The sequence below is a fragment of the Protomyctophum parallelum genome (assembly GCF_964188405.1).
Source record: "Protomyctophum parallelum genome assembly, chromosome: 13".
NCBI classification, from domain to species: Eukaryota; Metazoa; Chordata; class Actinopteri; order Myctophiformes; family Myctophidae; genus Protomyctophum; species Protomyctophum parallelum.
The window spans coordinates 25,187,160-25,204,335 of NC_139708.1; the positions used below are offsets into that span (position 1 = coordinate 25,187,160).

The following is a 17,176-nucleotide window of genomic DNA, read 5'->3' on the forward strand; positions in this document are numbered from 1 at the left end:
TAAAATGTGCTCTATAAATAAAGTTTGATTTGATTGATTTGATTTCTTTCCCCCCTGCACATACAGTTTGTCGTTCACTTTGCCGCCGGCCGCCGGGCGATTCTCTTCTGTACAAACGCACTTCCAAGCGGCCTCCGCAGACAGCCATCGAGATATCGGAGAGTAATCTCCCGGAATTCACTGAATTCAACATTGACCATGGGGAGCCTTCCCCCCCCCCCCACTCAGTCCCATTGGTCAGACACCCACGACCACCATCCCCCCTCAATCCCATTAGTCAGACAGCCACGACTGTGTTACAATAATTCTCCGTAGTCCTGTCTGTGACCACCCTCCCCCCCTCAATCCCATTGGTCAGACAGCCAGGACCACCCTCCCCCACCTTCAATCCCATTGGTCAGACAGCCACGACTGAGGTCCAATAATTCTCTGCGGTCCTTTTCTGTGACGTGTTGTGTGTTCACGCTAACAGCTACAAAACGTACAAAACAAAACCAAAGAAAAACATCCCAGCAGCGACAGTCGCCATGTCGCAGCTTCAGAAAGCACTCGTCGGACGTCACCAATACCTGCATCCGACGAGCGAGGAAAAGTGAAAATATAAAAGGCTTTTCAGAAGAACTTGCTGACGAAAATGTGTGTTTGCCGCCCCTCCAATTACAAGCAGGATTTATGTGGAGAGAGAGAAAGGTGATCGGGAAACGGAAGTGGTGAAAAGCAACACTCGCTTTTCGTGTAGCTCACTTCCTCTTGGCCTCTAGTGTGGAGTTGAAAGCCAAGCTCGACTATTTATTCTGTAGCTTTTGTAGCGGGCCGGCGTTGTTGTCGTCGTCGTCAACAAACAATAACCTACAACAAAGTGTCGGTTCATGTCTCGATGTGTCTCGCTGGCTTCCAATCAGAAACGAACCGTTGGACTGTCTGTCACGAATCAGGTAGCCACGCAGATGCCTCGCAGGCGTTTTGCTTTCAAAGAAGGAAAAAAAAAAACGCCTGGGCGAGACATGCGTGAGAACTGGCATACGTGCGGAGTGAATCGTTGTGTATTTCCGCTAACCAATAAGAGTGCAGACGTCGTGCAGGCGTCACTCCACATGTGGTATAATGTCAGTGTTCTTCTCTGTGTGGAGTCGGGAGCACAGTGTGTGGGGGCGGGGTGTGTGTGTGTGGGGAGGCGGCCACATAGGTTGGTGAACCAGTAGGAAGTCCCCGGCTGTCCCAGCTGGGAGATGGCTCCGCCCCATTTCTATACCCAGAAAAGCACAGGTCTCTTTCAAACTATTCATCATCAACAGGGTCAAATTAGCCATTGGGCCGGTTGGGTCCTTGGCCCATGATGGGGCCCTTTGCTCTCATCTCAGGGGCCCTTCCTTCGGGATAAAAAAACTGGATCACGCGATACTGGGTTTGAGGCCCTGAGAAGGGCTCCTGCATGGGGGGGGGGCTTCAATTGGCTGTTGATTGTGTTCAATTTGGGGCCAAAAGATGATAAATAAAACAAAAATATATATACCGGCCCTTGGCCCCTGGGCCTGGGTTCCTTTATCAGGTAGGGAAGGCTAGCAGGCTAGCTAGCTAGCTAATTAGCATCAAGGTCCAAGATGTGAAGGCGTGCGTGTCGCGCATCGTGCCCGGCTGCCTCACTAGCTCCGGTGGCGCGCAGCGGCGGCCCGGGTGGCGGCGCCCCCCTCCCTGGTCGCCGGCGCAGGCGTCAGGTCGTCTTCCAGCACGTTGGAGTAGCCCTCTTTCTCCACGCAGCCCGCCACCACCTGCAGCCAGAGACGTAGGGGAAAAAGGTACATTTCGTCAGTGGCGGGGAAGAAACGACAATCACGATAATCAAAATATGCTCATTTTTGGCGGGAACCCCTTTTTGGTGTTTTAAGCATTATGTTATGCTTTAGCTATTGAAAAATAGCAGATCTATGAGCTTGTAGGTCTGCTATTTTTGAAACATCGTGAAAATGCGGCACACATCTTTAAATAATGATATATTATTTCAGAGCGTTTTTAACACAAATCTTTGCTTCTGAGGGGTTCGTGGAACAACATGTTTTCAGATGGGAGTCGGTGGCCAATTACATACAATTTTTGGGGTCCTTGACAGGAAATATTGAGCACCACTGATACAGAAACATAGGTATTTCAGATAACCATCATGATTTAGACATTTTGCTCCGTGTTTTCCCGGATTTTCCCACCCATCCGTCCACCGCCATCATAAGCACGATCATTAAACCCTTTTTCCGTCGTAATGTAGGCTGTATCCGTATCTGTATCTGTGTTTAGGGATCTAACATTGATTCCGTAATGGTTGCGCTAAAGGGCTGCACTGACCCGCAGTACCAGTCTCAGCCAGGTGGTGTCACTAACCTGCAGTACCAGTCTCAGCCTGGCAGTGTCACCTACCTGCAGTACCAGTCTCAGCCTGGCAGTGTCACCTACCTGCAGTACCAGTCTCAGCCTGGCGGTGTCACCTACCTGCAGTACCAGTCTCAGCCTGCGGTGTCACCTACCTGCAGTACCAGTCTCAGCCTGGCGGTGTCACCTACCTGCAGTACCAGTCTCAGCCTGGCGGTGTCACCTACCTGCAGTACCAGTCTCAGCCTGCGGTCCATGGCGGTGAGGTGAGGCTGGATCAGGACGGGCGCCAGGCGGTCGCGGAGCAGAGACTCCTCCATCACAGCGCTCAGACGGTACTCCTCTTTAGCCAGCAGCTGGAGGCGCAGGTACGTGGAGCTCCTGAGCCTGGTGGTGACCACAGGGATTACAAGGGGATGTCGTCTCTGTCCGGCAGAAACCAGCTGACAACAGCTGACAACGTTTTATTTGTTTCAAAAAAATCTATGCTATTGAACACCCTTGACGCCCGTGTGTTGGTTAACTCATTTTGGGGCGGGAACCCCTTTTGGTGTTTTAACTAAGCATTATGTTTTACGTTAGCTATTGAAAAATAGCAGATCTACAAGCTCATAGGGCGCCACCGAGTGGCGCGCTACGAGCTTGTAGGTCTGCTATTTTTGAACAATCGTGAAAATGTGGTGCAAATCTTTGAATATATATTCTTAACGTTTTTAACTCAAATCTTTGCTTCTGAGGTTGTCCCTGGAACAACATATTTTACATATAGTTCCTGGGGTCCTTGACATGAAATATTGAGCACCACTGATATAGAAACATGAGGTATTTCAGAAAACTGTTAGAAACCATTTATTTTTAAATTTCGAAGTCAGGTCTAAATTAAAAACAAATGGAAACAATGATAAGTATTGAAAAGTGCTTCTGACAAAACCGGCTTACTCCATTGGACTCTCAAACTGTCTTTTTTTGTATATACTGGAGTGGTGCCCGTTGGGCTCTGGCCTACTTGGGAACGATGCAAGTTGGAAATGCATGCCCCGCACCCAGTTATTATCTGGGTGGGGCTGTCTGCCCAACAGCAGAGATATGATACAATACTTGATTGGCATCTTAAAAAAGTAATCACAATAATGACACTGTAGCAAATGGTAAATGGTGCATTTATATAGCGCCTTTATCCAAGGCGCTTTACATACTGTAGATCGTGCATTACATTCACCCATTCATACACCGATGGCGGCGGAAACCATGCAAGGCACCAACCAGCACATCAGGAGCAATTAAGGGTTCAGTATCTTGCTCAAGGACACTTAGGCCTCTTTTAGACGGGGACCATCTCCATATAACACGTCAAAGTCCCGTTGCGTTCTCATTTTTTCTTACCCTTTACACGAGAACGCACAAGTTATGATATAATGTGCTATTATGCTATACTGTCGCTAGGTGGCGATAACGGGCTGCCAAATAGACAGGTCACCCACGTACAAGAAGAAGACGCAAGCGGCGCAACACTGCTCTGGGCGCGCCACGGGATGATATATATTTATTAAATAAACGTTGCTGCCGCGGCTGCCGTCTATCACAACTTCACAAGGCTTTTTATTTACATCATGGTTTTACATTCAACATCGCTGATGAGCAGCACTTTGTAGGCGAGGAGGGAGGCTTGTTCAGGAACTCCATTATATCATAATGATATTGCTCTGCATCAATGTAATAAACATAGGCTATGCGCTGCCGCTGTGAGCCAATTAACGTGAGCCATGATGTCATAAGTTTTGCGGATTCACCGTTTTGCCTGTTTATATGGAGACCATAGGAAACGGTGTTCTCAAAGATTTGCACTCTGGGAGGCGTTTTCACTTCGATGCGTTTTCACCTCCTGAGAACACCGTTCTCGTCTAAATGACAGCGCTAAACGGTACTTTATTTTGCCGTTTTTTATGAACACCATCCTCGTGTAAATAGCACCTTAGACACTAACTCTGGGTGAGCCCGGGTTCGAACTGACAACCTTGCGGTTTTCATCCGGAAACTCTACCCCTGAGAAAAAAAGCTTGGTTTCAGTTGAGACAGAACAACACAAAACAGACTGTACAAACAACCATACAACAAAGAATAATAATAATATTATTAATAGTAATAATAATAATAATAATCCTTATAGATTTGGGATCAATAGCAAAGAGGTAGGCCTACCCCAAGAGAAGAATCCTTTGCAGAGTGCGCTATCTGGGCATAGCGATCTAACTATGACCACTTAGTGTTGAGTAGAGTTGAGTAGAGTTGAGGTCATTATACTTAAATCTTGCATGTCCTTGACATGAAAACGTTTCAGCGACAATATTCTTTTCCCTAAATTTGTATCGCACAATTTTTGTAAACCATCTGTATTTTCAGTTCACCCAGTGTCAATATCTAAGCTTAAGATAATCCTGGGCTCTATACATTCAGGGGGGTTTCCCCGGTTGGACGTAGCACGTGGAAGGAACACGTCATTCCAATCAGTTCGTTCTCCCTCCAGCAGTGGCTGAACTCCATGCACTGAAGCATCATTTTGTCAGAAAACTGTCAGGACTTAAAAGACATTTTTAGAATACAAGTCTTAAATACAAGTCTTAATGGGGGTAATTTAAGGTCTGGGTCGGGGTCAAGTTCGACACCCACGTTCATAATATCCAGTGAACTTCCTCGTGTTTGGAATGTGACCGAGAAATCCTTTTGTCTTAAACTCACCTGCAGCACTGACTGAGTGGGACCAGGATTGACAGCTCATCATGAGAGTGCTTTCCAAACCTACGGAGACAAGATATTAACCGCAGTCATTCAGAATACCACACTGTGTGTAGTGTGTGTGCATGTGTGTGTGTGTGTGTGTATGTGCATGCGTGCGTGCATACATGCATGCGTGAGTGCGGCATCTACACACAGACACAGGCCTATAGGTCAAAGCGTCATTTATGACATTTATGTCTGCCACAAGTTGGTCAGACTGGTCTGGTGACTGAATACTTAGGGAATACTTTCAAACAAACACACGCATGCACACACACACGCACGCACACACACACACACACACACACACACACACACACACACACACACACACACACACACACACACACACACACACACACACACACACACACACACACACACACACACACACGTATATACACATAGGCTACATCACCTTATTTATTTTTTATATGCATACATATTGTACCATGTAGATTAGTCATGTACTTTCTTTCTTTTAACTGCAATGATGAGCCTGCACAAACAAGAATTTCACCCATGTTACCTGTAATGTGATGTGACAATAAAGTTTGATTCTTTGATTCTGATTCTGACACACACACACACACACACACACACACACACACACACACACACACACACACACACACACACACACACACACACACACACACACACACACACACACACACACACACACACACTAGGGCATTCACAAAAAAATTAGATCCATCAATTTATCAATGTCATCAAAAGTTGAAAAAAATTAATCAATTGTTTTCCCCATATCATATTTTTTGCTCTTTCAAACTGTAGCATTGATTATTGTCACGGACAGAAGTAATTATTTCCCTTTGCATAACGCACCGGAGCGCACTCGCCTATTCGTTTGCTTTGCATTCAGAACGCGCCCTTAATTAGAAACCAACTGCAGCTGTGTATGTGGCTCTCAGACAAGACTGAGCTTCTCTTCTTCCCAGCTAAGTCCTGCCCTATGCGGGAGCTAACTATTTCCGTAGACAACGCCCTGGTAACGTCTGTCCCAACAGCCAGGAATCTTGTTGTTGTCCTGGACAGTCATCTCTCGTTCAAAACTCACATCACAGCTGTCACTCGATCCTGTAGGTTCACACTCTATAACATACGACGAATTAGACCGTTCCTCACCCAGGAATCAGCCCAGCTCCTAATCCAGACAACAGTCTTGTCAAAACTCGACTATTGTAACTCCCTCCTTACTGGCCTACCAGCATGTGCACTCCAAAATGCCTCCAAAATGCCGCAGCTCGCTTGGTCTCCAACCAGCCAAAATTCTCACATGTCTCCCCCCTGCTCCGCTCCCTCCACTGGCTCCCGGTCGCTGCCCGCACAGAATATGCAAGTATGATCGAACCCTACAAACCCGCCCACGCACTCAGATCAGCCAACGCAGGGAAGCTGGAAGTAGCCTCACTAAAAACGCTGGGACAACGCTCCACACGTCCCAAACTCTTCTCCCTTCTGGCTCCAAAACTGTGGAATGCACTTCCCATTGCAGTCAGAACTGCAGCATCACTCCCAATCTTCCGCCGTAGTCTGAAAACCCACCTTTTCAGACTCCATCATGGCCCATAGTACTTACCCCACCCCCTTAGATAGCATTTCTGTAGACTTAGATAGCATTTGATACAGACTTATCGCATGTTATGTAGACAGCACTATAATTGCATTGTATGTAGTCATATCACGTCATAGTACATATGTATAGCATAGTAGTATAGATGTATAGTTTATATGTATAGTTTCATTATATAGATATTCCACTGTTACTTTCTTAGCTTACGCATGTTTCATGATAAATGTTTTTATGTGATGTATTCCCATGCTTTTTTGTTCTTGCTTAATGTAAGTCGCTCTGGATTAAATGCCTGCTAAATGCCTAAATTTTAAATTTTAAATTGCTCTCAGCGGTGTCCCACTATTGGCTGGCTGAATTTGAACTGCTTCTCTGTGTCAGAGAAGTAACAGATAGAAGTGCGCAAACTTTATCCCCAAACGATAACCCCCTCACCTCCGTGCTGGAAATAAAACGTCTGGATTTCCGAGGCTACGTCCGTGCTGACGCAATGACTGTCCTGTTTCTAGTTTAGCTTTACGTGCAGGGGCACGAGACGCATTAATATCTCCATCTCCGTTCAGTGCGGGTTGTTGTTTTATTTATATATCAGAAAACGTTATCGAGTTGTTGTAGGAGGAGGAGGAGGAGAAGGTTCACGTGGAAGGTAATGCAGATTGTATTCTGCTCCGTATTTTAGCGCACACAGCCCCCCCCCCCCCCCCCGTCATAAAACGATAAATCGACTCAACTTCGACTTTACTGTCCGACAAGTCGACTTGGAAAAATCTGAAGTCGTTAATGCCCTAACACACACACACACACACACACACACACACACACACACAGTCACACACACACACACACGCGCATACGTACAGCCTCAAAAGACCAACATTAGGCCTAAAAGGAGCTTTGGATATGATGTCCAGAGTGTATATTAGTGTTATATAGTGTTCAGTTTATTGACGCTGATGACGTGATGTTACAACCTATCAAATGTTGCTGTCCTCAAAGGTTATTAGCAAAACAATATATATTTTTTATTTTATTTTTATTAGGGATGCACAATACATGGAAAGCCGTTAGCCGATGATAACCAACACACCAACATAACCAACCAAAATGTATGCTTATCAACAACGGATATCGGCTACTGCCATCGGCTATCTCTTAGTGGCTGTGTCCACCATGGCACCCCCGGGCCTGCCCACCCCCCACCAATACTTTCTAAATCTTTCATCTCTCTCGGCAAGCAGATAACACGTGAGCGCAGCGCTCCCGTTATGAACAATTCAAAATGTACACTGCACGCTCGCTCGGGCATAACATCTTTCTGGACACGAGCCCTTACGGTGAATGCATCTGGACCCTCTCACCCTCTGCCGTTGTCCAGGTGGATGATGAAGACCTCGTTAAGTTAACTCACCCTCTGCTGTTGTCCAGGTGGATGATGAAGACCTCGTTAAGTTAACTCACCCTCTGCCGTTGTCCAGGTGGATGATGAAGACCTCATTAAGTTAACTCACCCTCTGCCGTTGTCCAGGTGGATGATGAAGGTCTCGTTGCCGAACTTCTCAAACGTCTCGTAGTGGTGGCGGTCCATGTTCCCTGTTTCAACCAAACGTTTAACCCATTAAGGCCTGATCGAGGCACAGTTAATTTTGCTTCGACTAAGACAATGACGAAGAACGTTGATCGTTTGACACCTGCCGTTTGTTTCACTGACGGAAAGTAAATAAAAACTAAATATGCTGAAAATTTCGTCAACCAATACAAACTAGACTAAAATGTTATTTTAGTCTAGTTTGGTTGCACTCTGAAAATAGCAGATATACAAGCTCAGATTGGCTATTTCCAGCATGCAACCAAGCATAAACGTCACGGCATCGCCAAAATACATTTTAGTCGACTAATCAACTGTAGATTTGTTTTTGTAGATTTAGTCGACATAAATTGTATGATATTTAGTCGACTAAAACTGCATTTGAGATGAGTACAATGTGACTAAAACTAAATTAATGTTATTCAAAAGACTGAATAAAACTAAATCAAAATCAATAAATGTGTTTGTATCAAGGACCTCCAAAACTATATGTATTTGAGCGCAGTTAGTGAAAACCCCCTAGTTTGACGCGTCACATGCTACTTAAAGCATAATGTTATTTTTTGTCTTGCCTTATAGGCCTATAGGTTGTTAATGGAATGGTATGCCAACTTTCAGCATTGAGAGGCGATACTAGACACCTTTATGAACAAATTTCTGAAGAAAGCTATTGGTGAGCATTTATTTTTGCAGATTGGACACAAATGTGGCTAACTTTCCCTAAATAATACCAATTGTGGTGTCCTTCTTGACGTGGAAACGTTTTGAGCAGCATGCATTCTCTCCTCACCCATCAGGAAGTCGAAGATGGTCATGTCCATGACGTCTAGGAGTCGAGTGCCGTGGTCGTACGGCGGAGTCTGTTTCACCTCATCACAGTAGTCCGGGTCCACCTCCCACCTATGGGATTAACACATTTAATTTAGTCTGGGTCCACGTCCCACCTATGGGATTAACACATTTAATTTAGTCTGGGTCCACCTCCCACCTATGGGATTAACACATTGCATGTAGTCTGGGTCCACCTCCCACCTATGGGATTAACACATTGCATTTAGTCTGGGTCCACCTCCCACCTACGGGATTAACACATTTAATTCAGTCTGGGTCTACCTCCCACCTATGGGATTAACACATTTAATTTAGCCTGGGTCCACCTCCCACCTATGGGAACACCTTTCATTTAACCTGGGTCCCATCCCACCTATGGGAACACCTTTCATTTAGCCTGGGTCCACCTCCCACCTATGGGAACACCTTTCATTTAGCCTGGGTCCACCTCCCACCTATGGGAACACCTTTCATTTAGCCTGGGTCCACCTCCCACCTATGGGAACACCTTTCATTTAGCCTGGGTCCACCTCCCACCTATGGGAACACCTTTCATTTAGCCTGGGTCCACCTCCCACCTATGGGAACACCTTTCATTTAGTCTGGGTCCACCGCCCACCTATGAGAACACATTACATTTAGTCTGGGTCCACCTCCTACCTCCTAACCGGTGGAAAAAGGCGCCTCAGTGTCGATCGGCATGGGTTTCGTTTTGTTAACGCAAGTTTAGTGAGGTGCGAAAACTGTGAATGCCATGGCTGTGCAGGCTTTACTTGCGGGCATCTTCAAACTACCAGCAGGGCGGCGCCCTGGACAGCCCTATAGCAACAGCTCGCCCCCGGGTTGTATGTTGAACGTGGCTAAGACGTGTGCTGTGGCGTGGTCCTTTATACTCACTCTGCTTTCTTGCGTTTGTGGTAGCTCCGCCTCCATGGGTTCCTCCAGGTCTTGCGTTTGGCCAGCGTCAGGTCGGGCAGGAAGGCGGCCAGCGAGCCCTCCATCTGGTCCGGCTTACCGCACAGAGCATGCTCAGTGCTGCAGTAGTACGAACACTCCCCGTAGAAACACACGTTATTGGCTGACGATACACAGAGGGGGCGGGGACAAAGGGTTAGAAACAAGGTTATTGGCTGAGGACACACATAGGGAGCGGGGACAACGGGTTAAAAACACGCATTATTGGCTGAGAAGACACAGAGACAGAGACACGTGCGTGCCTGCCTGCGTGTGTGCGCGTCTCGATCAGGAGGTTCACAGTGCCACCCCCAGTTCCCACAGCGCTACTGCAGCTGTCTGTACTCAAATGGACATACATCGGCACAGACGAATGGACAGACAGACAGACATAGCTGTTAGTTGGAGTGGTTAGGCTCATAAATAACTAGCTGAGGATGCCACTCTCTCACAGGGCTCATAAATAACTAGCTGAGGATGCCACTCTCTCACAGGGCTCATAAATAACTAGCTGAGGATGCCACTCTCTCACAGGGCTCATGCATATCTAGCTGAGGATGCCACTCTCTCACAGGGCTCATAAATAACTAGCTGAGGATGCCACTCTCTCACAGGGCTCATGCATATCTAGCTGAGGATGCCACTCTCTCACAGGGCTCATGCAGCAGCATATCTATCTGAGGATGCCACTCTCTCACAGGGCTCATGCAGCAGCATATCTAGCTGAGGATGCCACTCTCTCACAGGGCTCATAAATAACTAGCTGAGGATGCCACTCTCTCACAGGGCTCATGCATATCTATCTGAGGATGCCACTCTCTCACAGGGCTCATGCAGCAGCATATCTAGCTGAGGATTCCAATCTCTCACAGGGCTCATAAATAACTAGCTGAGGATGCCACTCTCTCACAGGGCTCATGCATATCTAGCTGAGGATGCCACTCTCTCACAGGGCTCATGCAGCAGCATATCTATCTGAGGATGCCACTCTCTCACAGGGCTCATGCAGCAGCATATCTAGCTGAGGATGCCACTCTCTCACAGGGCTCATGCAGCAGCATATCTATCTGAGGATGCCACTCTCTCACAGGGCTCATGCAGCAGCATATCTAGCTGAGGATGCCACTCTCTCACAGGGCTCATGCAGCAGCATATCTAGCTGAGGATGCCACTCTCTCACAGGGCTCATGCAGCAGCATATCTAGCTGAGGATTCCAATCTCTCACAGGGCTCATAAATAACTAGCTGAGGATGCCACTCTCTCACAGGGCTCATAAATAACTAGCTGAGGATGCCACTCTCTCACAGGGCTCCCTCCATGGAGATGTTTGACTGACTGGTGGAGACAATTAACTGAGTCACATTATAATTTGAGGACAGCCGCCGCCATGTTTTTGTTTAAGTCTGGTTTAAACTCGTCATGGATGGGGAATGGAGATGTTTCGTGGCTGTGAATGACTGCCATAACAGTCTGGTTTAAACTCGTCATGGATGGGGAATGGAGACGTTTCGTGGCTGTGAATGACTGCCATAACAGTCTGGTTTAAACTCGTCATGGATGGGGAATGGAGACGTTTCGTGGCTGTGAATGACTGCCATAACAGCGTCAAGTATAGGATTGGGATCTGGCACCAGTTGTAATCACACTGTCAGACTTGGTATGTGGACTTAAAGTCTGCTATGCGATTACTAGGGCTGTCAGAACGAATTTCATAATATGAAAGAAATTCGAATATTAAAAAATATATATATATTCGAAAGCTAAAATTGCCATTCAAATGGAGCTTTTATCATGTATTAATTCTATTTAATATTTTTATTTTGTTTTATGTTATTTTATCCGCTCACTAAATGTATTGAGTAACGAATCTACCGCTGTGAAATCTCCCCGGCCGCTTCCACTGCATGTGAAAATGTGCACGTTCACGTCTCGAGCGAATGTGGGCCGGGTTCCGGACCCCGTGGCCTCGCGACCGTAATAGAGACGGCTTAGTGGCCCGGTGATAAATGAGCGGAGACTAGCCAGCTACACGAAGGTGACAAGGGCCCCGATTGCAAAGGCTGAGCACGCGGTCAAAAACGTCGAAATGTCTCGAAAATATTTTCGGAGGCTCGATTTTCGTGCGTTCTAGGCCCCGTGGCCTCGCGGTACCACCGCTGACAAGCCCGCGGTTCCGTGGGTCCTGAGCGGGCCGACGAGGGCTACTCCGCATGGTCAAGCCCGTCGCGCAGAATCCAGGCGGTACCCCCGAAAAGTTCCGAAATGTCCGGAGGAGCGGCGGCGCTTAAAGTGAGCTAAAGCTCCCCTGGTGGCCTGCTCGCAAGCCACAACCAGGGACGCTGGCCGCCCGTCCGAGACGAGTCACGAGAGTATTGACATGATATGCATAACTATGCCTTGTCAGTGTGGACTAGTCCACTGGTCCCAACGTACAGGGGGACGGGGACACGTGCAGGACAGACAGACATAGCGCCTGTCAGGGCCACGGTCACGTCGTCGTCACAACTACACAATCACGATGCTATGACCGGTCATCATAATGAGCTACTGGCTTTGCCGTTTGGAAGGGGGGGCCCTCTAGTGGACAGAACGTGCATTGTATTATATTCTGTGTATTATTATAGGCTAAATATGAGCTAAAATAAACAATGTAAATATTCGAATATTTTCGAAAATTACAAATAATGAAGCAATGAAATTCGAATTGGATTATAGAGGTGAACTGACAGCCCTAGCGATTACAATATATACTCATTATTTCAGACAGTATCACAACGTACAAAAAGACAAACATGGGAAAAGGATAAAAGCGAGCAATTAATACAAAACAAAGTACAGTAGTGCATATAAAACTACTGACCTACCTAATCAGCAGCTGGCTGCTGAGCCAGTGCTTGCGCAGCCTGGACGTGACCCGGTAACAGCTCTTCATAGAGTTGGTTAGTGCCTCTATGATGCTGTTACTAGACACCTCCAGACGTTGCATGAAGTTATACATCAGTTTTCTAAACAAAGCATCAGATGTGGGTACACCAACAGAGGTAGACAAACGGCTGGCACTGTGCCACCTAGGAACACGTAACCTCATGGCATCGTTATATGCCACTCTGAGCCGTTGCATGCTTTTTACTCTGTACGAGGACCATAGATGGGCTGTAGACAGATGGGGTGACATACGATCTGAACAGTGCACATTTTACGTCTACTGAACACATATAAACATTTTTGAATAGTTCAACTAGCCAATCTACATTGACACGTTGTGAGACTGGCCATTTTTTAACTATTCAAAAATGTTTTGCAAAATAGTAAAAAAAAGGCAAAGAAGTTTAGGGAAAAGGGGTTTAGCGGTGACGAAAATGGAGCCCTAAGGATACGGCCTTTAACACAATGAGCGCCGGGATTTCTTTCAAAATAGGGGCTTGGGGTGTCGTGCAGATATGGCAGCTTTTACTCTGAAAAGCTGGCGTTGCGAGGCAATTTTCAGCTAATGTTCCACCCCATCACACCAACGATGTGGCGCCCTCACCTGGCGAGATGAAGAAGGTCTTCCACAGCTTCTTGTCCCTCGTCACGTCCCTGATCTCCCTGGTCATGTTGACCAGCCTCCCGGCCACCGGGGGCACTCTACGGAAGTCTAGGATTCTATAGGGAGAGAGACATAGACATATAGGGCCTGATTCTTCAACACATTTCCGCTGATATAATGACGTGACGCTAGCGGAAAGGCATTTACGTGGATTTCCCACATTAATTTGGAATTAATGGAAATGGCCGTGAACTTGACGTTCACGTAGGTTGTTCGGAAACTCCGTCAAATCCCACATTCATGCTGAATCAATAAATTGTTCCCAAATCTCAGATAAAATATGTATACATGTGTCCCCAACATATTGGTCGATCAGCACATAAAGAAATTATAGCCTATATAAGTATATATAGCTGAGTGCACTTGTATGCCTAAATGCATGCATTCTAGGCAAGTTAGCCTATAGAGTCCCATACAGAAACTGCCCCTGCAGCGCAAGCCCGACACCTTTTTATTTATTTATTAGGATATTACTATAGCATGCGCGATTGCGCTTCTCACTTGACAGCTTTCTACTCGCAGTGCAACGCGTTGTGCATGTAGATCGGCTCTCGTGCATGGTAAAAAACAAACTCACAATTATAATAAGAACATAGGCTTATCTGCATTCTGCACTGTACGATTCTGCACTGTACGAATCCAACATTGTTTAGTGTAGTAATGCCTGCAGTAGGCGGCAGGCCTATTGAAATTGTTTTGTTACGGAGCTCCTTGAGTCAGTTGACTGTCGTTCGGTGTGTGTGTGTGTGTGTGTGTGTGTGCAGGGTGTGTGTAGTGTGTGTGTGTGTGTGTGTGTGTGGGGGGGGGGGGGGGGGGGGCAGACAGCAGCCCTATATAAAAAATAGAATACCACATTAGCCTAATGAATGGCATAGCGTGTTTGAAAGTCGGCCAGTCATATCAGTTTTAAGCCAGCTCACCTCCACCCGCGCTTGTTCACAAACATGACGGACAGACTTTATAATAATGTATATTGATATTGATCACATGCATGGATGCCACACACATAATAGTTTAACTCACTGGATAAACTCACTGGATTATAATTTCTTCAGACAAGAGGATCCCAGGCCTACGAGGTATAGGCCTATAATTATTCACTTATGAATGTATAGGTTACTGTTCTTTATCGCTCAAACAGTGTCGAGGGCCCATGCCCCCCTCCCTCTCTCTCTCTCTCTCTAGCTCTCTCTCAAAAGACTTTTGCATTGACATACAGTATATCCGATATTTTAAATATCGGATATGTTTTACCTCTGCAAAGGTGTGAGTGAGCACCCGCCTTGGTCCCGAACTTAATTAAATAAATTATAATTATATTGCTTCAGCGGAGCATGCACCGTTGTAATCTTTTTATTTCCTTTGGTGTCCTTTGATGGATTGATGTCAGTTTGTACATATATAGTAGCCTACAGTGGTAATATACAATGGTGCAGTCTGCGGCTGCAAAGCCTTTTTTCTTTTTTTGACAGACGGATCTCAAACTGCTGTCTGCTGAGTCATGCTTGAAGCCTTTTATGGTACGATATGGGGCGTGGATCAATGCAGATGAGGTTGTCGGGTGCTTTTCCAATCACTTTGCACCCGCTTCATTCAGTATGACATACACCTGTGATACGCCTGCGAACCTGTGGTACACACCACTCTCTGAATAACACGTCATCTCAACGTAGCATGATCGGACGGATAAATACGATATCTGTTTCCGCCACAGTGTAACGGTGGCGTATTTCGTTTTAATGAATTAGGACCATAGAGAGAGAGAGAGAGAGAGAGAGAGAGAGAGAGATAGAGATTTAAATGCATATAAAATAACAAAAAGAAAACACTCCTGAATGGTTTCCTCTGCTGTAAATGTGTGTGCGTGCGTGCGTGCGTGCATAATGTGCACACAGTAGTGTAAATAATTCATCCATGTAGCACTGTGTACTCCTGTACTTGCATGCATTCATTAGGCTATTAAGTATAACTATTGCCTCCCTCTAGTGGTCGCATGGGGAAAGTACACCCTATACCTTCATTATCATGAGCTTTGAATTGATGTACTGTTGTGAATCAATGCCTGCACGGATATCTACGGATCTGTAGATCTACAAGCTCACAGCGCATCACATGACAGTGTGAGCTTGTAGGTTGTAGATCTGCTACTTATTTTGTGACGTTTAAATACCTGGGTCTCTGGTTGGATTCTGAGCTCTCCTTTGGACCTCATATTGAGTTTATTAAAACTAGGATTGATATTAGTCTCAGGATAATGTACTGTATGTACAGGTCTATGAATTGCTTTACTTTTACAATAAGAAAATGCATTGTTCAACAACTCCTATTTCCTGTTATTGATTATGGTGATATAATTTATCAGAATACTACTGAAGCTCATCTCCATTCATTAAATGTTGTGTACAATAATATCTGTAGATTTGTCTTGGGGTGTCCCTACCAGACACACCACTGTACCACTGTATGATACCTTCAATTGGCTAACTCCTCAAACGAGAAGGCAATTCCACTCGTTGCTTTTCTTCTTTTTTTTATATTTATATTTATTGGGTTTTTTCTTCAACATAACATAACATAACATAACATAACATAACATAACATTTTCATGCTTTTCATTTTTAAGTGCATTTACTTTAATTATCCATCATATTTAAAACAGTTATTAATTACATAATACCTCTAGATATCCTCTTAGACATACTCAACAACTTTATTTTTCTGTACCCACAACATCTAGTGAAATTGGGAGACGTGCTTCTAATTTTAAAGCTTCTTCAGATTGGAACAAATTGTCTGTTTCTTTGAGATCAATTACATCATTTAACATTTTCAAGGCTTCTTTGCTTGTAGACCTGAAACCCATTTGTACTTGTTTTATCATTATCTTATTTTTTTATTTTTATTTTCATTATTATCACTATTAGTATTGTGTTAGGTGTTTCAGTGCAGTTGCTTCTGGTCTTGATGTAGTGTTTGAGTGGTTTGGAGAGCATCTATGTTTTGTTGATGGTGTAAGTGTATTGTTCTGTGTCGACATGTTTAATGTATTGTTTTGTCTATGTACTGTATTCATTGTGTTGTGCCCGAGGACCCCCTCTAAAACGAGATGATACATCTCAAGGGGCTATCCTCTAAAACGAGATGATACATCTCAAGGGGCTATCCTCTAAAACGAGATGATACATCTCAAGGGGCTATCCTCTAAAACGAGATGATACATCTCAAGGGGCTATCCTCTAAAACGAGATGATACATCTCAAGGGGCTATCCTCTAAAACGAGATGATACATCTCAAGGGGCTATCCTCTAAAACGAGATGATACATCTCAAGGGGCTATCCTCTAAAACGAGATGATACATCTCAAGGGGCTATCCTCTAAAACGAGATGATACATCTCAAGGGGCTATCCTCTAAAACGAGATGATACATCTCAAGGGGCTATCCTCTAAAACGAGATGATACATCTCAAGGGGCTATCC

General features: G+C 45.4%; 1 protein-coding gene across 1 annotated transcript in view; it reads right to left on the reverse strand.

The window, feature by feature from the left end:
* Nucleotides 1–384: 384 nt before the first annotated feature.
* Nucleotides 385–17,176, reverse strand: part of LOC310869706 (extracellular serine/threonine protein kinase FAM20C-like) — an 83,353-nt gene continuing 66,561 nt past the window's right edge. The window contains exons 6-12 of the mRNA XM_083780564.1: nucleotides 13,637–13,752; nucleotides 10,050–10,230; nucleotides 9,112–9,221; nucleotides 8,245–8,326; nucleotides 5,098–5,157; nucleotides 2,589–2,748; nucleotides 385–1,769 (exon numbers count right to left, since the gene is read on the reverse strand). Coding sequence (XP_083636690.1) covers nucleotides 1,644–1,769; nucleotides 2,589–2,748; nucleotides 5,098–5,157; nucleotides 8,245–8,326; nucleotides 9,112–9,221; nucleotides 10,050–10,230; nucleotides 13,637–13,752 — 835 coding nt within the window. The 3' untranslated portion in view covers nucleotides 385–1,643. The remainder of the gene's footprint in view (nucleotides 1,770–2,588; nucleotides 2,749–5,097; nucleotides 5,158–8,244; nucleotides 8,327–9,111; nucleotides 9,222–10,049; nucleotides 10,231–13,636; nucleotides 13,753–17,176) is intronic.